Source organism: Macrosteles quadrilineatus, unplaced genomic scaffold (assembly GCF_028750875.1).
Source record: "Macrosteles quadrilineatus isolate MER2022 unplaced genomic scaffold, UCM_ALF_1.0 Scaffold_8__2_contigs__length_117827958, whole genome shotgun sequence".
Lineage (NCBI taxonomy): Eukaryota > Metazoa > Arthropoda > Insecta > Hemiptera > Cicadellidae > Macrosteles > Macrosteles quadrilineatus.
Window position 1 is genome coordinate 55512611 of NW_026542601.1, and position 27960 is coordinate 55540570.

At 35.6% G+C, this 27960-nt stretch overlaps 1 protein-coding gene across 1 annotated transcript in view; it reads right to left on the reverse strand.

The window, feature by feature from the left end:
* Window positions 1-9425: 9425 nt before the first annotated feature.
* Window positions 9426-27960, reverse strand: part of LOC129001466 (WD repeat-containing protein 43) — a 49875-nt gene continuing 31340 nt past the window's right edge. The window contains exons 6-10 of the mRNA XM_054428763.1: window positions 24828-24914; window positions 17087-17281; window positions 16760-16911; window positions 10392-10636; window positions 9426-9657 (exon numbers count right to left, since the gene is read on the reverse strand). Of these exons, the coding sequence (XP_054284738.1) occupies window positions 9527-9657; window positions 10392-10636; window positions 16760-16911; window positions 17087-17281; window positions 24828-24914 (810 nt within the window). The 3' untranslated portion in view covers window positions 9426-9526. The remainder of the gene's footprint in view (window positions 9658-10391; window positions 10637-16759; window positions 16912-17086; window positions 17282-24827; window positions 24915-27960) is intronic.

A 27960-nucleotide genomic window follows, 5' to 3' on the forward strand; every position in this document is an offset into this window, starting at 1 on the left:
GCGGGAAATGTTCATGATTTTGTCACGATCGTGGACGATGACGATGACGTTTCCGTGACCGCGGGAGATAACGATGACGTTTCGGCCGCGGGAAATGTTAATGATTTTGTCGCGATCGCGGGAGATGACGATGACGTTTCCGTGACCGCGGGAGATAACGATGACGTTTACGTGACCGCGGGAGACGACGATGACGATTCCGTGACCGCGGGAGACGACGATGATATCTGCTCGGCCGCGAGAAATATTCATGATTTTGCCGCGATCGCGGACGACGACGATGGCGTTTCCGTGACCGCGGGAGATGACGATGATGTTTCCGTGACCGCGGGAGACGACGATGATATCTGCTCGGCCGCGGGAAATGTTCATGATTTTGTCGCGATCGCGGGAGATGACGATGACGTTTCCGTGACCGCGGGAGATAACGATGACGTTTCCATGACCGCGGGAGACGACGATGACGATTCCGTGACTGCGGGAGACGACGATGATATCTGCTCGGCCGCGGGAGATGACGATGACGTTTCCGTGATCGCGGTAGACGACGATGACGTTTCCATGACCGCGGGAGACGACGATGATGTCTACACGGCCGCGGGAAATGTTCATGATTTTGCCGCGATCGCGGACGATGACGATGACGTTTCTGAGACAGCGGGAGACGACGATGATGTCATTGATGTCTACAAGGCCGCGGGAAATGTTCATGATTTTGCCGCGATCGCGGACGATGACGTTTCTGGGACAGCGGGAGACGACGATGATGTCATTGATGTCTACAAGGCCGCGGGAAATGTTCATGATTTTGCCGTGATCGCGGACGACGACGATCACGTTTCTGTAACCGCTGCAGTCAATGATGATGTCTAAACGTACGGTACGTGGAAGATTTCATGATAAAAAAAAACCAATTTGCTAGTTAGAATTTTTTTATTGCTGCATTATTTCTTTACTTGAAAACACCACATTATCATAATACTACTTTATGACAAAGACAGGGGTTGGTGTAGTATTATTCAGAAAATTTGGTTATAAGCTATAAAAATTGGTATCGGTATCAAGAATCGTGAATCGATACATTTTGGTATCAACACGCACTAATTGTTGATAAAACTAGTCTTGAAAAATCTGGAATTAGTCTTGAAAAGTCTGGAATTAGTCTTGAATTTTATAATGGAAATAAACTAGACACCCTGTAAATACTGCAGGCCCACAATGCTAGAAGGAGTGTATATTGCGTGCCTAGTAATGAAGTCATCAAGCCTTATTAAATTAACTCAATAACAGCTGAACATATTGAATCCAAACCTTCTATGGTTGTTTCAACAAGCAGTGTTCATGTTATTAAACAAATACTTTTCAATTTGATAATGTCTGTACAATGTAAAACAAACTTGATTTTTGTTGCATTAGCCTTGAAGTTGCTTTGCTATGATGGTTACAAGATATCAACGTGGATGTATAAAGCAAAGAATCATAACATGCTTATTAGCTAACTAATATAGATCCAAATACAGCACAGGAAAATTACTCAGGTGAAATTCATTGATCAAAGAATACAGTAAAAGTATTACAGGGCATTTGGAAACTACCACTGTGTTTGTAGGCCAGTAAAATTAGTTAAAAAATTGGCTGTGCCTGGAAATAATTCTCGGAAAGCTGGAAATCATTTTAATCCTTTTGTTTTATATAGAAGTAAAATGATTTGAAGTTTGTCCCATTTCTCCAGGTGAGCTTCTGACCTGGGACCCCAAAAACCTTAAAATTTAGGGTTATTTTTTAGTTTTTATTAAAACGTCAAAGAACCGTCCAGCCTACAGAAAAACACACAATAAAGGAATTGTAGAATATAAAATTCCGCATCCATTGAGTATCTGGTGATGAATATCGAACCAATATTAAGTTATTTATAGTAATTTAAATAAGTTATTTTATTAAGAAATTATTGAACATTGCATATTTAACATTTATATTTCTTCTAGAAATGGATTCCAAGTACATTATTATTTACAAAGTGATTTTCCATTTACCTGGCTGGATTTATACTGAAATATTTCCTAAATATTGTCAGATTTATTAATTCCTATTTAATAACATTAATTTTTATTGACTACTTAGGTTTGCTGCTACAGGGAAGATATTGAGATGTTTTTTTATTGCAATGTCGATAGCTTAGTATTAAATAAACAAAATTTCCAAATTTTGTTTAAATATATCCAGAAACAAGCAAACTTCAACAGTTTATTTATTCTCCATAAGAATAACATGGGAATTTAAAATTACAATTTTTTTTATTATCCCCGTAACCGTTGGGCATACAACAACGATTTTGATGAAATGTGGTACACATGTGTAAGCCTACATTTATTCTAATGAGTTCACGAACCATCATAATCGTACTATGGGAGCGGGGGTTTATGGGGGGTTTTATGGGGTAAAAATCGATTTTCCCATTTTTGACTTTAAAAGCACAAAATTTCATAATTTCTCTCCAAACCATTTTGTACAGCTTAAACAAAAAAAAAAATATTTGTATATTAAAGCGTTGTATGCCCAACGGTTACGGGAATAATAAAAAAATTTAAATTTAAATTTATACGTTATTCTTATAAAGAATAAATACACTGTTGTAGTTTGCTTGTTTATGGATATATTTAAACCAAATTTGGAAATTTGGTTTATTTAATACTAAGCTATTGACATTGCAATAAAAAATACATCACAATATCTTCCCTGTAGCAACAAACCTAAGTAGTCACTAAAATTAATGTAAATTAAATAGGAAATACATCTGACAATTTTTAGGGAATATTTTAGTATACATCCAGCCAGGTAAATGGAAAATCACTTAGTCTGCAGGTTTGCTGCGGCAAGGGTATTTATAATTCGTATTAATTACTTTGTAAATAATAATGTACTTGGAATCCATTTCTAGAAGAAATATAAATGTTATGCAATGTTCAATAATTTCTTAATAAAATAACTTTATTTAAATTACAATAAATAACTTAATATTGGTTCGATATTCATCACCAGATACTCAATGGATGCGGAATTTTATGCTCTACAATCCCTTCACTATGTGTTTTTATGTAGGCTGGACGGTTCTTTGACGTTTTAGTAAAAACTAAAAAAATAACCCTTAATTTCAACGTTTTTGTGGTCCCAGGTCAGAAGCTCACCTGGAAAAGTGGGACAAACTTCAAATCATTTTACTTCTATATAAAACAAAAGGATTAAAACGATTTCCAGCTTTCCGAGAATTATTTCCGGGCAAAAACCTATTTTTACTGGCCTATTGAGGTACACTATCTTAATGATTTTATTTATTTAATCTCAACTTGAACCAAGACTATCATTTATATAAGCTGTTTTGTATAAACTGGTTTTGTTGAAAACATGAATCAGTCAGTCAGTGTACCGGTCCGTACATCCACTACGCTAATCATTTTCGTTTAGGCCGGCCAAAATACAAATTTTCAATGTTCAAATCAAATCAAATCAAAACATCTTTATTTTCCTTACATGTACATGGGTACAAAAATAGTGTCAAGTATAAAGTACTAAACTAGCTTAAAGATATAAATACATTTTAAGTATGAATAGGTATTTATTCAATGAGTTCCTCCATTGTATAAGGCGCCTTTTCTATTAAATGTTTTTTGAATTTAGATTTAAATAATTTATAATTTGATTCCTCCTTTATAGAGGCAGGCAATTTCCTTAGAATTAGTGATCCAGCAAAAGTTGGTTTTTTTTTGAGAATTCCAGCTTATAGGTTGAAGTTACAATATCCTTTTTATGTCTTGTATTGTAACTATGTGGCACAACTGGCTCATATTTTAGGCTGTCTCTTTTAGCTATACATGCTATTTCAAAAGTATACGCTGCAAAAACTGTTAAAATATTTAGATTTTTAAAGTGAGATTTAACTGATTCATCTTTTTTAAGGTGTAACATAGTTCTAATGGCTTTTTCTTGCATGATTAGAATTTTATTTAAATTTTTAATCGTAGTTGCCCCATATAGTCCAATGCCATAGTTTATGTGAGAATGAATATGGGCAAAATATATTTTTTTAAGTGCATCTAAATTGCACAAATAAGACATTCTTTTCAATGCGTACACTCCAGAATTAAGCTTTTTTAATAATTTTTCAACGTGTTTATTCCAACTTAGATGTTCATCTACATAGTTTGGCACATAGACCTAAAAGTTTGGCTTCAGAAAGTTGTTCTATTGATTCTGAATCAATGATCAAATTGGGTTCAAGTTTCTGTTTACTTTGTTTAGTCGAAAAGGACATAAAGTTTGTTTTTGTTGAATTAAGATTCAAATTATTATTTTTTAGAAATTGTTGTATATTATACAATTCTACAAAGGCCGAAATTTCCAACTCCTCTTTACTTTTCCCCGCCACTGTTAAATTTGAATCATCTGCATATAAACAAATCTTACTCTTTTGAGGATTAACAATACTTTTAGGCAATTCTTTTATATAACATAAAAACAAAATTGGTCCCAAAATTGAACCCTGTGGCACCCCCCACTTAATTCTACGTTTATGAGAGTTAAATGTAGTTAAATAATTGTTTTTGTTTGATTTTATTTCAACAAATTGCATCCGACCATCCAAATAAGATTGAAACCATTTTAAGGGGACTCCCATTATTCCAAGACTTTCCAGTTTCTCTAGCAAAATTGAATGACAAACACTATCAAATGCTTTAGAGAGATCCATGTATATCCCTAGAACATTTTTGCCGTTTTCAATTGATTCTACGATGGACTCAATGAAGTCAGTAGCTGCTGTTATTACTGATCTTCCATTTCTGAAACCATGTTGAGAATTATCAAATAACTTATTTGATTCAAAATAATCTACCAATCTAATGTACATTGCTTTCTCGTATACCTTTGATACAGCAGGGAGCAATGAAACAGGTCTATAGTTAGATATTTCAGTAACTTCGTTTTTTTTTTATGTAAAGGAATTACCTTTGCAATTTTTAGTTGATGCGGAAATAAGCCAGACACAAAAGAGGAATTCACCAAATGTACAAGTGGCTTTACTAAAAGGTTCCCTACATATTTTAATAATTTAGTTGGTATATCATCATAACCACTAGACATTTTATTCTTAAGTGAACCAACAATTCTTTCCATTTCCTTATCATCTACAGGAGTGCACTTAAATATCCTACTTGTATATATTAATGTTTCGTGTGTGAGTGTGTGTCTACATGTGATCTTCAACTATGACCAATGCTATTCACAGTAATTTAACAAGACAAGAAGATTTGACAATGGAGCTGTTAGCCCCGAAACTATAGTAATCATAAAAAGACTACTTTGGATTGAAGACGTAAATAAGGTATTTAACCTATTATTATTATTATTAAAGAATATCATCAATAACTAAATTGTACATCATTGATTTTTGTGCTCTAAAATCTGTTGTATATGTAACTATATTTAATTATCAAATGGTAATACAAAATACAGTAGAGTCCCGCAAACTGGGTGTAATGTGGACTGGAAGGATGCCGAGTTTGTGAAATGCCGGGTTATCGGGAACTAGCGTTAAAAACAAGAACAATGCCATTTTTAAGCTTATTAAGTAGGTACCTATTTTATTCATATTTATATTACAAGTTAGTATCAAGTCATCAGATATAGTACAAAAAATCATTTGTACGAGCTGAGAATGATTTGACTTGAGCTGGCTGTGGCTGGCTTGAGTCCATGTTTAACTCGGACTCAAAAAATCACTAATTTTCTGAGCCAGGTGATGGCCGAGTTATCCAGACTGCCGGGTTATCGAGTACCTAGTTTGCGGGACTCTACTGTACTCTTATTAGCGAATTTCCCTATAGGGAAGTAGCTATTACCGTAGGTGGCACGGTAAGACCTAGACCCGAGACCGATTTACTTTTTCATTTTGATGTCCCCAGAGGCCAAAAACACCATTCGTTCAAATTTTTATATGTGTATATATATATATATATATATATATATATATATAGACTTATATATATATATACGTCCGTGAACGCGATAACTTGAGTAATTTTTGTCCGATTTTGATGAAATTTTGTTTAAAGGTGTAAAGCGGGATAAACTTGAATGAGTCCGCAAATCAGCACGATCGGACCATGGGAACGGGGCTTTACGTGGGGTTTTATGGGGTAAAAATTGATTTTTCTCACTTTTGACCCTCAAAACACAAAATTTCCCGATTTCTCTTTAGACCTTTTTAAAGAGCATAAAAAAACAAATAATTTAGTATATAAAAGTATTTTTGTTCAATTATTAGTAACGGAGAAAATTTAAAAAATTGTAAATTTAAAATTCCCATGTTATTCTTATGGAGAATGTTGTCAAATGTTGTAGTTTGCTTGTTTATGGATATATTTTGATCAAACTTGGCAAATTTATTTATTTTGTACTAAGCTATCAATATTTTACTCAAAAACACACTTTATTAGTTTCCTTGTAGCAGCAAACCTAGGTACTCGTTAAACCTAATGTTATTAAAATATATTTAACTGAAAATCAATTCAGACAAATGGAAATTTGCTTAGTCGGCAGGTTTGCTGCGGCGGGGGTATTTTATCTTAACATAGCTTTCAGTTCACATTTACTTTATTTGATACATTTATTATTTGTGTTTTGCCTCACCACTGATTAAATTAAACCAAGGAAAATATCAACTAAGCAGTACACAGTGTTCTTTTGTTTCTAAAATCAATGAAATATCTTCTTTTTTTTATTTATTTGTTTACTTTACAATCTGTTCTATTATATATTGAACAATAAGTAAATGCTATGTAATACGAAAAATTGACTTTGGAACATTAAAAATAGCTGTTAAGCACTCTCAACAACAAATTTTTCAATAAAAACACTTTACAAAAATCTGAAGGGCAGGTCCAGAATTGATGGCCTTTTAAGTCTGTAAATTGTATCCATGTTGTTTAATAAGTTAAGAGCTAAATGATTTTGATGAGATTCCAATTTCGTAATATATCGTTCACTTATGGTCATGATTTCGTCCTTAACTGTAGGCATCTTAAGGTCTTGATGTAGTGTGCTATTGCTGACATACCATGGTGCATTTGTTATCTTCCTCAGCATTGTCGATTGGTATCTTTGGAGAATTTCTATATTAGAAGTACTCGCCGAGCCCCATAGTTTCACTCCATATGTCCAGATTGGTTTCAATATAGTTTTATATAGCAATAATTTATTTTCAAGACTTAGTTTTGATTTTCTTCCGATGAGCCAATTTAACTGATTAGATTTTAAATTTAGTTGTTGCCGTTTTCTCCAAATGTGTGTTTTCCAAGTTAACTTCCTATCTAAATGGATACCTAAGTATTTAACCTCAGTTACTTCGGGAAGTTGGGTGTTGTTTATTGTGACAGGAGGACAAGAATTTTGATTTAGAGTAAAAGAAATGTGAACAGATTTAGTTTCATTAATTTTGAACCTCCATGTCTTAAACCAATCAGTAATTATGTTCAGATTTTGCTGTAAATTTAGAGAAGCTTGAAATGGATCACGATGAACAGACAAAACCGCAGTATCATCCGCAAATGTAGCAATTTCTACCAACTCATTTTCTGGAAGGTCTGCTGTGTAGAGAATATACAAAAACGGCTCGAGGACACTTCCTTGAGGAATCCCAGATTCAATTGGACGTAGGTTAGTGAGGACATCTTGATATTTAATTTGGAAAGTCCTGTTTTGAAGGTAGGATTTTAAAATGCTATAAATTGAATGGGGTAAAAACATTTTCACTTTATATAACAAGCCAACATGCCACACCTTATCGAATGCCTGGCTAACATCCAAGAAGGCAGCTGAGCAAAACTTTTTATCTTCCATACATTGACGTATTACGGCAACAACTCGGTGAACCTGTTCTATGGTACTGTGTTTCCGTCTGAAACCAAACTGATGTGCAGGAATCACATCTTCGCCAATAAGTTCTTGTATCCTTTTCAGAAGAAGTTTTTCAAATAACTTGGACATAATTGGTAAAAGACTTATGGGTCGGTAAGAACTTACCTGGTCAAGAGGCTTCCCAGGTTTCGGAATGACTATCAATTGTGCTCTTTTGAAATGATCTGGTACATATTCAAGTTTTAACATTGTATTAAATAAAATAGTCAAAAACATTATTCCTTTTCGTGGAAGCTCTTTAAGTATTTTACCAGTTATGAGGTCGTAACCAGGAGCCTTGTCAGAATGAAGATTGTTGGTGATGATTGATTTTAGTTCTGATGGTTTGAACTTCTGCAATGGGAAGTCAAGCTGTAGCGGAGCATCCAAATATTCAAGTATCTCTTCCTCGTTGTTTACTGCCGCATTTGGTTTGAACACATTCTCAAAGTATTGAGCAAAGGCTTCAGACTTCTCTGTGTTATATTTTGCCCAGCTCCCATCAGATTTTAAAATAGGTGAAATTCGAATCTTTGAGCGCTTCATTCGCTTCGTAGCTTTCTAGAGGGAATAATCCGTAGCTTCGGAAGGTGATAGAGATTAGGTGTAATTCTCAAACCAGCGATTTTTAACATCATATAACAGTCGCTTCAAATTTCGAGATGCCCTATTAAAACTTGTTTTATCAACTGGATTCCTGCTATTTTGCCAGATTCTTCTCAACCTTCTTTTTTCCGCAATCTTCTTTTTAACAAAAATAGGGTAACTTAATCCAGGTTTCGACAAATAAGGAAGGACAGGAGTTGATGTTCTCACAGAATTTTGAATACAAGTTATAAATAAGCCAATGGCGTCTTCTAAATTTTGATTGCTTTGTAATTGAATTTTTAAGTTAAAATTTTTGTTTACTTCTTGACGAAAAAGGTCCCAATTAGTGCCCTTATTGTATAACCGTTCAGTTGCTTTTTCTCTTGCATTTTCTCTGTGCGGTATTTGTAATGTGCTATTTTAGATGATTCGTTGACTAAACATATGTTGCCACTCGTGTTTACCTTTTTATTGTTATCTCGCAAATAATGCCATGGCAACCAATTAAACCCATAAGGCCCATGTTAAATTTCCCTATATTTAAATTTACAAAGGGGGTCCGATTTGTACCATTTAAGATTTACCTTCCCAAGGTTGGTTACTATGGTTGTGCTAAAATTTGTGTAGATCGTTTCAGCCGTTCAGGAGGAGTATTTGTTAAACAAAAGCAGGACCAGTATAAGAGCTTCGCTTCACTCCGCTCAATAGAGGCTTATTATAAATCATCAACTACGTTAGCTTAAAGAGTTTTCTTCAGTGCCCACAATATAAATTTAATTTTCAAAATACTAATTTAGATGTAATCAGAGAGGTTTCTTCACTATCCACAATAGAAGTTATTGATCTATTTACTATTTAGTTTGACTGCAAAAAAAGAACAACAGATACTAGATAGAAATAAAATGTTTTTATTGTACTCAATAATAAACCCTATTGATGATTAAAAAATATTGTAATTACATTTCTGTACACAACTTAACAATAAAGTTTAACTAGACATTTCAACATCTTCGCTCTCTACAACTTCAGGTTCGTCATCGGACAGCTCGTCCCAACGTTCTTCTGAATCGTTCTCATCTTCTTCACTTCCAAACGTGTCACTGCCTTCTTCAGTTGAGTCTGAAAATAAATACACAGGGTTTTAAGCAAACTCTCTTACATTAAAGCAACACCCCTTTTAACACATATAAGTTTACCACATAAAAAGCCTATTCAAATCACTATTTTACCTTGGAAAAAGTAATAATCTACAAAACAACATCAAATGTAAATAAATCTAAATCAATATTTTATGAATTTTTACTCAACACTTAATTCTGTGGGGAAATTGCTGGCATTCCTAGCAGGTAAACCAAAGTAAGCCTGGCAAACCTCAAAAAATAAAATCGCTTTATCTTACCAGCGGCACTCAACAGGTTAAGATGACAGTAACTAAAATAATGTAAAATGACTGCAACATATTGAAGCAAAATAGCCTTTACTTATAACCATTCAGGCTAAAAAAAATGTTTTCCCCAAACAAACTCGCCCCTTTATTTAGGTTGTTCAGGGGTTTTTCTGGACTAACCAAAATTAAAATTTGTTCAGTTCACTTCTGGGCTTGCTTGCTAAGTAAAAGTAGTCAAAACTGTGCCTCTAAACGTGTTTAAATACTTTGATAATTATTGTGAAAAGTTATGTGTAATAAAAGATTGTCTAGAGACGTTGTCTTTTCAGTTAGGCTTGGGACACAAAAGTTTATGTATTAGATAGAAATCAGTAAATTACATCAACCCCAAACACAATGTTAGTGATTAATTTAATCAAAAACTGGCTACAATCATGGATATGAGATACTTCATGGTCAAAGCTACCTTGGTCATGTAGTACAACCAGTGGCAGTGTTTCTGCTGCGGTCGTGTGCCTGTCAGCCACTGACACCTGATGTAGCAGCAAGTCCAGACGACCCCGCAGCCTACTCAGAGGCGCCACTACACCCCGCCTCGTCTCTACCATGCCCAGAAGTGGTGCCACCGTGGCCACTGCCTCAGGGTCCGCCAAGAGCTGACCTGCGTGCGCCGCTAACACAGCCTTGAGCCACGTCGCCGCCACTTGGTTCCTGCAAGTTGTTTCCATTGAGACAATTAGATATGACAGCAGTATTTTCATAATAGACTAAACAGATGGGATCAAAACATCATGGGATTAAAACAGTAAAAAAAAAAAAATAAATAAAAAATCACTGTATTGTCTTTGCATTTAACTATAGGTTTGTCGTTGCTCTCTAGTCAACTAGATTTTATATATATTAGTCATATTTATCTTTCTCAGTTGTTATTGGTTGTTAGCTTGTGGGTTTGTTGTCATTGTTTTCATATTATTTATTTATTGTTCAGGGTGTCTAGTTTATTTCCATTATAAAATTCAAGACTAATTCCAGACTTTTCAAGACTAATTCCAGATTTTTCAAGACTAGTTTTTTCAACAATTAGTGCGTGTTGATACCAAAATGTATCGATTCTCGATTCTTGATACCGATACCAATTGTTATAGCTTATCAAAATTTTCTGAATAATTCTACACCAACCCCTGTCTTTGTCATAAAGTAGTATTATGATAATGTGGTGTTTTCAAGTAAAGAAATAATGCAGCAATAAAAAATTCTAACTAGCAAATTTTTTTTTCATGAAATCTTCCACGTACCGTACGTTTAGACATCATCATTGACTGCAGCGGTTACATAAACGTGATCGTCGTCGTCCGCGATCACGTCAAAATCATGAACATTTCCCGCGGCCTTGTAGACATCAATGACATCATCGTCGTCTCCCGCTGTCTCAGAAACGTCATCGTCCGTAATCGCGGCAAAATCATGAACATTTCCCGCGGCCGTGTAACATCATCGTCGTCTCCCGCGGTCACGGAAACGTCATCGTCATCTCCCGCGGTCACGGAAACGTCATCGTCATCTCCCGCGGTCACGGAAACGTCATCGTCATCTCCCGCGGTCACGGAAACGTCATCGTCATCTCCTGCGGTCACGGAAACGTCATCGTCGTCGTCCGCGATCGCGACAAACTCATGAACATTTCCCGCGGTCACGGAATCGTCATCGTCGTCTCCCGCGGTCACGGAAACGTCATCCTTATCTCCCGCGGTCACGGAAACGTCATCGTCATCTCCCGCGATCGCGATAAAATCATGAACATTTCCCGCGGCCGAGCAGATATCATCGTCGTCTCCCGCAGTCACGGAAACATAATCGTCATCTACCGCGGTCACGGAAACGTGATCGTCGTCGTCCGCGATCGCGGCAAAATCATGAACATTTCCCGCGGCCGTGTAGACATCATCGTCGTCTCCCGCGGTCACGGAAACGTCATCGTTATCTCCTGCGGTCACGGAAACGTCATCGTCGTCGTCCGCGATCGTGACAAAATCATGAACATTTCCCGCGGCCTCACCCGCGATCGCGGCAAAATCATGAACATTTCCCGCGGCTGTTCAGACATCACCGTCATCTCCCGCGGTCACGGAAATGTTATCGTCATCGTCCGCGATCACGGCAAAATCATGAACATTTCCCGCGGCCGTGTAGACATCATCGTCATCTCCCGCGGTCACGGAAACGTCATCGTCATCTCCCGCGGTCACGGACACGTCATCGTCATCTCCCGCGGTCACGGAAACGTCATCGTCGTCGTCCGCGATCGTGACAAAATCATGAACATTTCCCGCGGCCGAGCAGATATCATCGTCGTCTCCCGCGGTCACGGAAACGTCATCGTCGTCTACCGCGGTTACGGATACGTCATCGTAGTCTCCCGCTGTCACAGTCGTCTTTCGTGGTTTCGGAAACGTCATCGTCGTCGTCCACTATCTCGGCAAAATCGTGAACATTTCCCGAGGCCGTGTAGACATCATCATTGGCTTTTGCGGTTACGTAAACGCAAGACGACGATCGCGGCAAAATCATGAAAATTCCCGACTTTGAAATCAAATTTAAGACTAAATCCCGACTTTCAAGACCATTTTGAAATTCAATACTAATTCCCGACTTTCCCGATTTTCCCGACTACTAGACACCCTGATTGTTGTTGTTTTAAATTATTTATTTATTAGTATACCTGTTGTTATTTTGTCAGTTTTTGTTTTGTTCGGCTAGGTTTGTCATTGTTATTGTTGTTTGTATTAGATAATTATTATATTGTTGATTTTAATATAGTCTTATAAGCACAAAATTTGTTAAAGACACGCACAATAAAAGGTTAAAGACGGTGACACACTATCAATCTTTTTCCCGAACCAAGCAGGGAGAAGGGAAAAGGGAGGTCGAAGGGAGCGTGTTCGATAGTGTATCAGGGGTCCGTACACATATCCAGACGGTGAACTAGAAATCAGGCTGAGCAGCGAGACGAGCGCTCTGGAGGCGGTTTTATAGCGAAGGATCAAAGAATAGATCGGTCCAATTTACGGAGTGATGTACGATAGTGTGTCACAGTGTATTTTTGACCCGTACGTTGTCGCGAGCGCCGCATCGAGCGGCCGCCTGTGCTAGCGTTGATAGTGTAATGAGTTATTTTTCCTAGGGGGGTAAATTTTCGCTATTTGGCCGTGCACCGATTGTTGAGGTAGGCAAGCGGTGGCGGTGAAGCTAGCTACAGCCCTTTGACCTGGCTTATCAGTTCAGATAAGCTTGGGTATCCTTGAACTACCGGATAGCCTAGGACAGACATGGAGTCGTGGATCCCAAACAGTTAGCGTGTGTCTAGTGAGACGACCAGTGATTTGAGTGACATCGGAGTGTGGTGATACCAGTGAACAGTTTTGGTGTTAAGTTGGGTGTTGAGACCCGCTAGCGGTGAGTGGACGACGTTCCTTGCATTTTGATTTAAGAGTTGATAGTTAATACTAAAACATTCATCTCTGATTTAATTGGTTGATTTTATTTTAACCGTCCTGGTCAAAGCCTGACTGTAGTTGGAATTCACAGGTGTCAGGAATAATACTACAGTATATTCCTGACAGTTCTAGGCAAGCTTTAAATCACAAATAATATATTTTATTGGCTTTATCAGATATTATTTTGCGTTTTACAAGAGTTAGTTATTTTACTAATAACTGTGAGGCCCAACAAACCTAGGTTGCACAAATTGGCGTGCGTAGTTGGAAGCAGGCGGCCGGTAGGCTAGTAGCTAATTTTATTAGCCTATTAACAGAAGCCCAGCTAAGTAATATAACGGTGATATAGTAGCAGTAGTAGTAGTAGTAGCAGTAGGGTTGTTATTGATTAATCATTTAATTATTTTAATTTAACCTGAACCGCTTGTTTAGTAATCCAACACGTTATCTTGGTAGCTTGGATAGCGGAGTATTGGCTATCAGATAATATATTTATCTAGTGTTTGGAACGAATTTAATATTTATTTCTCTGCTACTAAGTAGCTCAATAATTTAATAGTAGCCTAGTGCAATTGACATTTAGTTTTGCTTGTTTGGCTTGGTATTTATTGAGACCAGCTACTAGAGGTTTAGTCACTCTGCCTATAGTATACTTGTATTATTACTGAGTGAACTGTCTGATTGTAAGCTTGGGCATTAGAGTTGTGTATTGGATTGTAGTGGCCGAGTAGACCCCGCCTGGTGATAACTCGCGTTGTGGTTTTTATTGGCAAGTCGTCGTGTAACTCACTTTGTTTTAGGCACTCTGGGCTTAACTATTGGATAGTAAGGACGAAGCCCGAGTTGCGTAGTCAGCAACGACCCCCTAGGAGAGTGGAGAATCGGTTTAGGCCTGGTGGTGATTATTGCACGTTTGTTTTGGTGACTTGTTTTTGACTAGTTCACAGTGCCCGTGTATGAGCCAGTCCTATACCGGTTAGACCCGGCTTTTGGCATAGTGGTTTCCCTGACCTTATCGCAGACGCTGGAACTTTACCCAGCCATTGTAGACTGAACTATCCACGGCAAACGTTTGCGACTGCACTTTTGATATTTTTTTTGTCCAGTGCGAGAAAAGTGTGTCGCGATAGTTATAATTTAATATGGCAAATAAACGCTTTAATTAGTAAAATAAATAAAAGTTGGGTAATATTGTGCCGTTATATATTATGGGCATTTATATTGTAATTTTATGGTTTGTTTGGTCAAGGTTGAAAATGTATTTTACTAGTTAATAACGTTAAATCAATTAGGCCTATACCAATAATGTTTAACTTGAATTAGCCTAAGTAATTGATGTTATACTTAAATGCATTCAAAATTAATTTTAAACATAAAATATTAATTAATTAAAGGCAATTAAAACTATCATTCTGTAACATGTTATTTCATGTTTTATTACTGTTTTCGGCGCTCATTATAATATATATCATCATAGATCATTATAATCAAGTGATAAAAAAGTAAATAAAATACCCCCGCCGAAGCAAACCTGCAGACTAAGCGAATTTCCATTTACTTGACTGGATTCCTACTAAAGTATTCCCTAACAATTGTCAGATTTATTTCCCATTTAAATAACATTAATTTTAGTAAGTACTTAGGTTTGCTGCTACAGGGAAGATATTGAGGTGAGTTTTTTTTATTGCAGTGTTGATAGCTTAGTATGAAATAAACCAAATTTGGTTAAAATACATTCATAAACAAGTAAACTACAACAACCTAAAAGACGACAACCACTATTTACATACAAAATACCTCTGCTGCAGCAAACCTGCAGACTAAGCGAATTTCTATTTGCCTGATTGGATTTACACTATGTCTCCTTAAAAATATCACATTTAAAAAATTTAAATATAATTACTTTAACGAGTACTTAGGTTTGCTGCCACAGGGAGGATAAAAAAGTCTTTTTTTCAAATTTTAATAGTGTAGTAAGATAAAAGTTCACAACCATAACAACAACAAAAAAACAACAAAAAAAAAGCATAACCATTATTTATTCAATGCATTTTCCAAATTTGGTCAAAATATGTTCATAAACAAGCAAACTACAACAGTTGATTTATTTTCTATAAGAATAACATGGGAATTTTCAATTTACAATTTTTTTAATTATCTCCGTAACCGTTGGGCATACAACAATGTTTCAATATACAAAATTATTTTTTTTAAGCCCCCTAAAATGGTTTGGAGGGAAATTATGAAATTTTGTGTTTTTAGGGTCAAAAATGGGAAAAATCAATTTTTACCCCCATAAAACTCCCTATAAACCCTCGCCATAGTACGATCATGCTGGTTCGCGAACTCGTTCGTATAAATGTAGGTTCACACGTTTATACCAAATTTCGTCAAAATCAAATCATTTTTGCTCGAGGTATCGTGCTAACGAAATAGAAAAAATTTTACTTTAAAATAATTAATATGCAATGTAATGTAAGGTTAAAATATAGTTGATACTAGATCAACTTGTAATTTAAGTTATCGATATGTCAAAGAAATCTAACTATTTACTTGCTGTTTAAGTTTCTCTAAATTCTTCTGTTCATTAACATACAATTGTTTACAACAATAAATAATAATACCCCCGCTGCAGCAAACCTGCCGTCTAAGCGAATTTCCATTTGGCTGAATTGATTTTCAATTGATCTATTTAAATAACATTAGGTCTAACGAGTACCTAGGTTTGCTGCTACAAGGAAACTAATAACGTGTGTATTTTAAGTAAAATAATTATTGTTTAGTACAAATGAATATATTTGCCAAGTTTGATCAAAAGATATCCATAAACAAGCAAACTACAACATTTTACAATATTCTCCATAAGAATAACATGGGAATTTTAAATTTACCATTTTTTTAGTTTTCTCCGTAACCAATAACCCTACAAAAACACTTTGATATACTGAATTGTTTGTTTTTTTAAGCTCTTTAAGAAGGTTTAGAGATAATTTGGGAAATTTTGTGTTTTGAGGGTCAAAAGTGAGAAAAACCAATTTTTGCCCCATAAAACCCTGCTCCCATGGTCCGATCATGCTGGATCGCGAACTCATTCAAGTTTATCCCACCTTACACCTTCAAACCAAATTTCATCAAAATCGGATAAAAATTACTCAAGTTATTGTGTTCATGGACACATATATATATAAAAATTTGAACGAATGGTGTTTTTCGCCTCTGGGGACATCAAAATGAAAAAGTAAATCGGTCCCGGGCCTAAGTCTTACCATGAGACCTACGGTAATAGCTACTTCCCTATAGGGAAATTTGCTAAAAGAAGACTAAATAATTGCATACTAACGTGAAAGTTTTCCCTTGTAGAAGTACAGTCAGTTCTTTGACTAGAGGGCTGATAACTTGTACAGGCAATCTTTGTACAGTCTGGGCAATAACTGCTTCGTCCCTCCCAAACAGTACAGTCTGTAGGATATTTTTATCCTTGCTTTGAAGACCCTGAAACATCGAACAAACAGGATCACTTTTAACAAATTGATCAAAGTTAAATTTTTTGACATAGGTACTATAGCAAAATATTGTAAACAACATTAGGCATGCTTATAGATACAATATATTTTCTGGATATAAAAGTGACCGGCTAATTTATTTTTCTTGACATAAAGCCACTGACCTGTAACAGCAGATGTGCCATGCTCTCGCCCTTTGTCTGTTGGGAGGAGGGTGAAGCAGCTGGTTGGTTCAGTGCGAGGTTCTCGAGCCGTTGTTCCATCGGAACATCACTCTCCTTCCCCTTCCTCTTCACCGGCCCCAGAGAACCATTCACAGACACATACTGCACGTCCTTTCCTACCTCAGGTGCTCTAACCTGTAACGTTACATTGGCTAGATGACTGGATGGTGTAGATAGGATTTTGTCTTTTTAGGACTCGCATACCTCAATTTAGAATTCCAATTACCTTTCTGTGAGGTGATAAAGATAGAGACAAAACAGCAAAAGTTGTATCTTGTATTTAAATACATATTATATTTTATGTACATTGAAGGAACAGCTTCTGAAAAATATTCATGTTTATGTTGTTTTTTCTGAATCACTGAGATATAATATATATGAGGTTACATTAAGTTCAATAAAGTCCAACAATCAATGACTGCTCGTAAGTACCATGAAAATGTTTTGGAGACTTTTAGCAAATTTCCCTATAGGGAAGTATCTATTACCGTAGGTAGAACCGTAGGACCTAGATCAGGGACCGATTTACTTTTTTCATTTTGATGTCCCCAGAGGTTGAAAATACTTGGTTAACATATTTATACATATATAATTTTGTGAACACAATAACTCGAGTAATACTGGTCCTGTTTTTGTGAAATATTTGGCTTGAAAGAGTAATGTGAGATAAACTTTAATGAGTTCGCGAATCATCAAATTCGGATCATAGGATATTGTAAGGGTTGATTTTCAAAAATTGCCTTTGGAAACTTTTTACCCTTAAAACATGGAAATGCTTAATTTTCAAATCTGGTACATACGTTATTTGAATGGGGAATAACTATGATTTGTTTATGGAAATATTTGAGCAAAAATCTAATCAAATTGAAATTTGCTTAGTCTGCAGGTTTGCTGCTTCAGGAGGAATTTACTAGTGACCTGATCAGAATGTTTAAGTATTACTTTGTTCAGTGTTTTGAAGTATATAAATGAATCCCAAGACATTCAAATGTAATTGCAGGTGCAAGAGAGGTATTGCCCTGAATACCTTAATACTTTTAATTGAAATGGCGACCATAAGAAGGTAGGTATTTTAAGCCAAGTATGAATGGGAGATGAGTGTAAAATAAGTGGCGCGATCTTGTAGTCTTGTTAGTGAATAAGGCCGACATATTCCATAGACACAGCTGTTAATTAATAGCCCATACAGCGCCAATGGCAGCTGAGAGACCTACAGTTTATAGTGGAATCTGAATCACATTTTTGCCTTGTAATTTACGAATTGGTCTAATTATCAGGATGTGCGGATTACTGCGGATTGTGCCGATTTTGAATTGAAACACTCGAAATCCGCGCCAAAAACTGCGGACATCAATGTCCAATTACGATGAACTCGGAGGGATACATAGATAAACGTTTGAATGCAAAAAAGAGAAGCGTGCAATTACCACTTGGAGGTCGGACGTTGAGTTGTGTCGACGAAGTTCTGGTTTTCATAAAAAAACTCATTCGCAGCTCGGTAAACCCCTATCGGGATAAATTGCACGTGCACCCATCAGACAGCAATTGTCAAATTTTAAAACAAATAAAGGCTCCGAAAAATTGGGAAATTTTGATCAACCTAATATCGTAACGAACCGTTGTCGGAAAATCAACTGGTTTTGACAAATCCTCCAAGTAGAGTAAATATTAAAATCGTCCATGGTGTGAATGTTTTGTGTGGTGGACCTGTAAACGTAAGTAAATGTTTCATATTGTCTGCGTTTAAGATGTAATTTAGTTTTGCCAATCTCCCATTACTTCACATTTCTTGTACATGTCTATTTCGCATATCCAGTTCTAGTTGGTCCGTAAGGTTTAATACCACATGTTCTCAAAACAACAATATCTGTACATTATTTATTAAGTTCATGATATTGTAGAAATTGTTAAGTTTGTTGTATGTATTCTGAGAAGTTTAAAATATCTAGTAAATTGAATTTACAAATCCAATTAAATTGAAATCAATCTATAGCTGTGTTAAAAGATCAATTTCGATTCTATGTTAAAGGTCAATTTTTTTTGTATATGTCACAGCTTAAATTTATTGTATTAGGCTACATTAAATATCTTTTATTGTTTTGTTGGTCAATCAAATAAGAACAGATCCAGTGTGAGTCGTTGATTGTGATTTTAGAGGAGAGATTCAGAGACAAACGTTACATTGTTCATGGTCGAAGGTTAGGAGGGAACTTTAAAGATCACAAGTATAGACTCCCATTAGAATCAAACTTTAAATTTAAACAGACAGTCAACCAAAGATCCGACTCAGAAGTCAATCAGCCCGATTTGTACTGTACATTGCAGTGGTACTGTAATATAGTCCACTGGCAAACAAGTCCCTGTTGCAATAACATACAACCGGCCGCCTGTACAAAAAGTATATTTAGGGAGTCTGGTGATCTCAATAATCATTATTCTTTCTCTATTTTTCTCTGGACATTGCTCATTAGTGAGGTAGATAGGATTGATAAATAAAATATCACAAACATATCCTCCCCTTGGAAATATAGAGTTTCTCTGACCACAAATGTATAAATTTTATTTGCATCATCCATTGCTGTCTGATTTGTAATATTGTTACAATACTTCCCATATAGGGAATAAGCTATTACCGTAGGTCTCATGCTAAGACCTGGACCCGGGACCGATTTACTTTTTTGTTTTGATGTCCCCAGAGACCAAAAACACCATCCGTTCAAATTTATATATATATTTATATATGTGTCCATTAGCACGATAACTTGAGCAAAAATTATCCGTTTTAATGAAATTTGGTATAAACATGTAGACCAACCTAAATCGAACGAGTTCCAGGATGATTTGACTATGGGAACAGGGGTTTATGGGGGGTTGTATGAGGTAAAATTGCCATTTTTCACCCGGTAAAAATAAGATTTTACAATTTTTTTCCAAACCATTTTGTAGAGCTCAAAAAAACAAATAATTTAGTAAAAGTGTTTATTTAAAATTAGCCTACTATGTTATTTTCTATGGAGAATAAATAAACTGTTGTAGCTTGCTAGTCTATGGACATATTTTAATGAAATTTTTTTTGCTTCATACTAAGCTATCAATATTTCAATTAAAAACCCCCTATTTTCTTCCCTGTAGCAGCAAAATTAAGTACTCATTAAAATTAATAATATTTAAATAGGAAATTAATTTGACAATTTAACAAAAATAATCGAGTGGATTTCCAGCCAAAAATTCGCTTAGTCTGCAGGTTTGCTGCTGCGGGGTTATTTTCCAAATACCATCTTTTATTCTCCTGCAGTTTCATCCTAATATATCATTTTTTCAAGAATGGCACACTTTAAAGAGTAACGGCTTAACCGATCATATTATTACATATTCAATTTGATTTGGCTTTGCATTTTTTACCTATCTAAACATCAACAAAGGTTATACAAATATCTAATTAAAATCTGTCAATGTTCAAGAATATACTATCAACATTCAGCAAACAGTGTATTTTTCTTTCTCAAATTTTGAGTGTCATATCATTGGTAAACTTAAAGAAGATTAGCTTATAAGAAGTGTTAGTAATAAGATCAACAAGGTGATTGGGGGAGGACAGTTGACAGATCTCTCACGGTCCATATACGGATCTTTGGGGTAATTTAATTACACTGGCCTACACTACACATCTACCATCAAATCTTCCACTGTACTCAGGCTCTGTGTGATTGATGTCTTCACAGGTTCAACATAAATTAAATTAATTTAATTTAAAACCCACCAGGGGGCAACGTTTTGTGGTAACACACCTTTTTGGAATATTAGTTGTATCAATGGCTTCTAGACAATCCATTCTTTACTATTATTGAGTTTATGGCTACCAACATTGATAATATACAGGGTGTAAATTAAGTCTGGCACACATTTTTTATCTTTTTTTCTATAGTAGATAGAAGAAATCAATTTGCGGGAATGATTAATAACAAATGTTAGGCACTTTTTACAAATTTTGAAAATAAAAATTCCCCTAAGGGCAAGGGGGGGTGGGGGGTAACTAAAAATTTTCAAATGACAACCCCCATCTTGTGACCCCTCATTTTAAAGGTCATTGGAAGACAAATCCAAAGATGTGTCTAAAAAATTTTTTTTTGCACCCTATCCAAGATGGCGGTTTAAAATGTACTTAGGGTTCAATGGGTAAATTAGGAGTAATTAGGTCATTTCTTATCTTTTTTACTCTTTGTAGATAGAAGGAATTAATTTGCGGGACTGAGTAAGAACAAATGTTTGACACTTTTTCATAATTTTGAAAAAAAAATCCCCTTAAGGGTAAGGTGGGGGTGGGGGGTAACTAAAAATTTTCAAATGACAACCCCCATCTTGTGACCACTCATTTTCAAGGTATTTGGAAGACAAATTTAACGATGTGTCTGAAAAAATTTTTTTTGCATCCTGTCCAAGATGGCGGCTTTAAATGTGCTTGGGGTTAAACGGGTGGGGTTTGGAACACAATTTTATCTTTTTTGCCATTAATAGATAGAACTTATCCACTCGTGGGACTGAGCCAAAATTAGGCACCTTTTTATTTATTTGAAAAAATCCCCTAATGGTAAGGGGGGGGGGGCAACTAAAAATTTTCAAATGACAACCCCCATCTTGTGACCTCTCATTTTAAAGGTATTTGAGAGACCAATTTAACAATGTGTCTAAAAATGTTTTTTAAGCACCCTGTCCAATATGGCGGCTTAAAATGTGCTTAGGGTTGAACAAGTAAATTACGTCTGAAACACATTTTTATTTTTTTTTTTACCAAAAATAAAGTTATAATAGATTTGATAGTTTATATCAGAAAAACTTGGACAATAGGACGAACTGCAATAAACAAACTTATGTAGCTCTTATCACTTAGTAAATAAATCTGATAATTGAGATTCCAGGTTTGGACGTTGCACTCACTTGGAATTCCTATCCTCTTTCATAAGACTACAGGCTAATCAGGTAACAATCTTATCAGTTTTTCCTTATTCCCCTTCAGTCTGTTTAGGTAGTTTCTTTGGAGTAGTCGTAAGTACATCTTTTATTATTTTTACATGGCGTTGTTAACAACAAAACAGAAGATAGAAATACTTGTCATTGTTGGCTATGGAGATAAAAAACGGACTCAACTTGAAGCGTGTGATATTTTTAACGACTTGTACCCTGATCGCCAAATTAATCAAGCTACAGTATCTAAGATATGTAATAAGTTTGCTGAAACGGGGGATGTTGCAAGTAAACCAAGAAGTGGTAGGCCAAAATCTGTACTCACTGAAGAAACTAGACTGAATATACTTCTTAGCGTTGAAGAAAATCATCACACATCGACATGTAGGATTGGAAATGACTTTGGGATAAGTCACATGTCGGTCCACAAAGCCCTTAAAGCCGAGAAGTTTCATCCTTTTAAGGTTCAGTTAATACATGAATTGAACGAGGACGATTTTGACCGCAGGATTGAATTCTGTGAACTCATGATGCAACGGTGTACTTTGGATCCAATGTTCAAAAATAGAATTGTATTTTCAGATGAGGCTTCATTTAGTCTTCATGGTCACGTGAACAGACAAAACTATAGGTATTGGTCTCCTGAAAATCCTCATTGGGCTCAAGAATGCCATACTCAAAATCCCCAAAAAGTCAATGTTTGGGCAGGCATTGTCGGGACCAAATTAATAGGGCCATTCGTGATCGAAGGAAATCTAAACGGAAACCGTTATCTGGAGTTACTGCGAGAGTCGATAGTACCTGCCATTGCCCATGAGTTTCCTCCGGAAGACGAAGAAAATGTTGTCAAAGAGAACATTTGGTTTCAGCAAGATGGCGCACCACCTCACTATAATGCTGAAGTCCGAAATTACTTGGACGAAGTTTTTCCAGATCGTTGGATAGGGAGGCGGGGAGCTATTGAATGGCCTGCCAGATCACCCGACTTGACGCCGTTAGACTACTTTTTGTGGGGCCACCTAAAAAGTAGAGTATTTGTTAACCGCCCAGAAAACATCCAGGATCTCACAGCAAGAATAATAATGGAAGCACGATCTATTAATGAAGAAACGCTGTCCAGGGTGGTAAACGAATTTTACAATCGGTTGGGGCTCTGTCAAGTTTCTCTTGGGCATCAGTTTGAGCATTTGTGAATATTAACAAGTACGTAAAGTTGATTATTGCAATTACATTTATTATTTAGTTTAGGAATTCTATTAATTTTGATTGCTATTGTGTTTTTGTTGTTGTAGGGTTGTAGTATTATTGTAATTATTTGGTATTCTATTTTATTGTATTGGTAATCAATTTTTACACTATCAAACATTAGAGTATAAAGGAAAAAAGGTGTTCCAGACTTAATTCACCCGTTCAACGCTAAATGCATTTTAAGCCACCATATTAGACAGGATGCAAAAAAAACATTTTCAGACACATCGTTAAATTTGTCTTCCAAATACCTTTAAAATGAGGGGTCACAAGATGGGGGTTGTCTTTTGAAAATTTTTAGTTGCCCCCCCCCCCCTTACCATTAGGGGATTTTTTCAAATAAATAAAAAGGTGCCTGATTTTGGCTCAGTCCCACGAATGGATAAGTTCTATCTATTAATGGCAAAAAAGATAAAATTGTGTTCCAGACCCCACCCGTTTAACCCCAAGCACATTTAAAGCCGCCATCTTGGACAGGATGAAAAAAAATTTTTTTCAGACACATCGTTAAATTTGTCTTCCAAATACCTTGAAAATGAGTGGTCACAAGATGGGGGTTTTCATTTGAAAATTTTTAGTTACCCCCCACCCCCACCTTACCCTTAAGGGGATTTTTTTTCAAAATTATGAAAAAGTGCCAAACATTTGTTCTTACTCAGTCCCGCAAATTAATTCCTTCTATCTACAAGGAGTAAAAAAGATAAGAAATGTGTGCCATACCTAATTTACCCATTCAACCCTAAGTACATTTTAAACCGCCATCTTGGATAGGGTGCAAAAAAAAATTTTTTAGACACATCTTTGGATTTGTCTTCCAATGACCTTTAAAATGAGGGGTCACAAGATGGGGGTTGTCATTTGAAAATTTTTAGTTACCCCCCACCCCCCCTTGCCCTTAAGGGAATTATTATTTTCAAAATTTGTAAAAAGTGCCTAACATTTGTTATTAATCATTCCCGCAAATTGATTTCTTCTATCTACTATAGAAAAAAAGATAAAAAATGTGTGCCAGACTTAATTTACACCCTGTATTTTAAGTTTTCAAATTAATGATAAGCATTAACTTTTGTTTGTTTGGATGAAGTTTACTAATTTTATTAATTTAATGTTTATGAAGCTGTTGTTTGGGTACTAGGCTGGAGTTGCAACTTTAGTTTTAATTTAAATATACTTAGATATTATTGATGATTATTACCGATATTATTGATATTATTTGATGTTATTGACTGTATATATTTATGTTGACCATGCCCATCTCATGTAAAAATGATCAACGGCAATAAATATCTTGAGTCTTATCTTATGTCTTATGTCTTATTAAATTATATACCATAAAAGGGTGTGAATTTAAAAAGTGAATTGAAATTAATCAAGTGATTTATAATTAATTCATAGTATAGTATTTTTCTTTTTTTCTTTACAGGACAGGATAGTTGGATAGTTGCTATTATAAACCTAAATGTAAACTCACCTTTGTTACAGCTTCTTGACGAGCAGTCAAACTAATTTTTGGATCTTTCCGCACTAAGCAAAGTTCATTGGTAGGATGTTCCAGTTTCTAAAAAAGACAAACAAACCATAGATATATACAATACTATAGACAAATACCCTCACCGCAGCAAACCTGCAAACTAAGCGAATTTCCATTTGCCTGATTGGATTTACACTAAAATGTCTCCTTAAAAATATCACATTTATTCCCTATTTATTTAAATAGCATTAGTTTAACGAGTACTTAGGTTTGCTGCAAAAGGGAGGGTAAAAAGGTGTTTTTATTTTGTAAAATATTAATAGTTAAGTATGAAATTAATGCATTTTCCTAATTTAATCAAATTATGATCATCAACGTAAGCAAACTACAACAGTTTACTTATTCTCCATAAGAATAACTGGGAATTTTAAATTTACAGTTTTTTGGAATTTTCTCCATAACCATTAGGCAATAACGCTTCAATATACTAAATTATTTGTTTTTTTAAGCTCTACAAAATGGTTTCAAAAGAAAATGCTAAATTTTAAGTTTTTAGGGAAAAAAGGGGAAAAACCAATTTTTGCCCCATAAAACCCCCCATAAACCCCTGTTCTAATAGTCCGATCATGCTGGTTCGCAAACTCGTTTGAATAAATGTAGGTTTACACGTTTGTACCAAATTTCATCAAAATCGGATGAATTTTGCTCGAGTTATCGCGCTAACGGACACATATATAAATATATATGTATATATATATATATACACGAGGAGAACGTTAAGTACTCGTGATATATCTGATACACGATGCGAACGTTAGGTCCTCATGAGTCCGAGTACTTTACGTTTGCTGGGTATATATTTTAACGAATATAAGATTGATTGTCAGAACATTAAGTCCTCACATTGCTGCCAACGTGAATGAAATAAATTGCCCAACTTTTGGAAAACTAAATATTACGACAAAGATTAGTGTACCGGTATCAGTTACCAATTGCTGATTTAGTTTCTTAGCAATAGTCTTAAATATAAACACTGAATATTATTGGTATATTTTTATTGATATATATTTGATTTATTTTCGTATTTCTAGTTGTTATACGTTAGTTGTTTAGTTGCCAACAAAATATTTGAGAGAAGAATGCCTATATCAATAGCGCGGGCTGGGACTTCCGATACTTTTTTTTATAAGTAAAATGCAGTTTCTTTTGTGCATAGCACATTGTTTTTGATAGACAAATAATTTATGTAAAACAGTAAGATAATTTGTGGTATTCAGGATACAATAGCCAATAAAACATTCAGTACAACAATCAACAATCAATGGTTACAATTATAAAAGTTGAGAATCTACAGCTCCATGAATAAATCCACCAGTATTATTTATGCGACAGCACTTTAAGTAAAAGTTAGCGTATGTGCATGCTACACAATTTGATATCGCAGTTGTCACTCTGATTATCATTTCAGTTTTCTTATCTTTATAAGAACGTGCATCGGCTTCATGTTAGAATGGATAACGATACTAATTAGATTCCTGTTAATTGTTATTTTGTTATTTTGTTAATGATTATGATTATATACAAGACATCTGCAACGTATACGATTTTTTTAACATGAAAATATCCTAAGTTATTAAAACATATCTACCAATCGTTAGTAACATTAAACAGTATTCCTGTGGAAGTTCTTAGCATAGTATTGAGTGAGGTCTGGTTGATTGAAGTTTTCCAGTTAGTACATACAGATGGTTATACAGTAGGCTGTAGGCTACATGAACTAGAAAACCCGTTGAACAAAACCAAACAGTGTTGTACATGGACAGTGCACTAGAGACGGCTACGACAGTGCGCTCTCGGTCACGTCACCAAGTGCCGTCAGCTGTGTCGTGGGGACGTGGTCAGTTGGTTGTCGCTCTCATCTCAGTGGACCGGTCACCCGTATGTGGTGCTCGGTGTGTACCAAGGCCTAAGCTCAATCATAATATATATTGTTTACGGTCCTTGAAACTACATTAATGATAATAAAGGTGGTCGTGTGATTATGGGACATAAACTTTAATATCTTAAATGTAGGCCTCGTAACTCATAAATCATAACTCAGTATGTACTCGCTTCTATCTCAAACAGTTTTCTAGTAAAGTCAAAACTGTAAAAATTTACCTTTTCTTCATTTGACAGGCTCCATTTAACCACGATTACCAATATTTATATTTCATTAACACGTTCCCTGTCGACCGTCACACTCCTCTGTAACTGAGGGATGAGTGTAGTTGGTAGCTAATATGTTAACATGTTCCCTACTGACCGTCACACTCCTATGTAACTGAGGAATGAGTATAGTTGGTACCGGTAGCTAATGTGTTCAAATTTACTTGATCAAAGGAAGAAGTTTTTCCTTAGTTTAACTTTACTAGTCCCATATGTCTATAAACGATCTTTTGATTTAATAAATAGACACAAGCTAATAGGTAAATTAGATGGTAAAGGTACCGAAGGACCAAATCTTAAATGGTTTACGAGCTATTTTTAGTCTCGGGAACTAGTAGTTTAAATAAATGGAGTAGTAAGTGATGTTACACCGGTAGAATATTGTTTAGTTCAAGGCAGTACTCTTAGATCTCTATTACTTTATATTTATATAAACAACGGTTCGTAAGTTAAATTAAAGAGCAAATTGATATATTTCGCTGATTTTGTGATCACCGGCAGTACGTGGGACCAATTGTTCGATTCCTCGTCGATATATGTCAACAAATCAAAATACTGGTTTGATTATAACACCTGTTCTTCTCAGAAATAAGTTTGGACCAGGAGCAAGGTATTTGAAGTTGCACTCGTATTTGAGGAGATGCACTCGCAACTGGCTGCGCAAGTGAAGCAAGTAAAGTATTTAGAGGTTGTGATTGATATTAAATTAACTTGGGCTCCGCATGTTCAATACGTAAAAAACAAAGTACGTAAGCTCATTTACGCATTCACGCAGCTTCGGGAGGTGCTATCGAAGCAATATCAGTTACGGACCGTGTACATTGCCTACATGCAGTCGGTATTATGAAGTAGGCCTATCAAAACCTGGCTTGGGGTGGCTATTGTTGTTGTTATTGCTATCATCATTATTATCATTAGGCCTAGC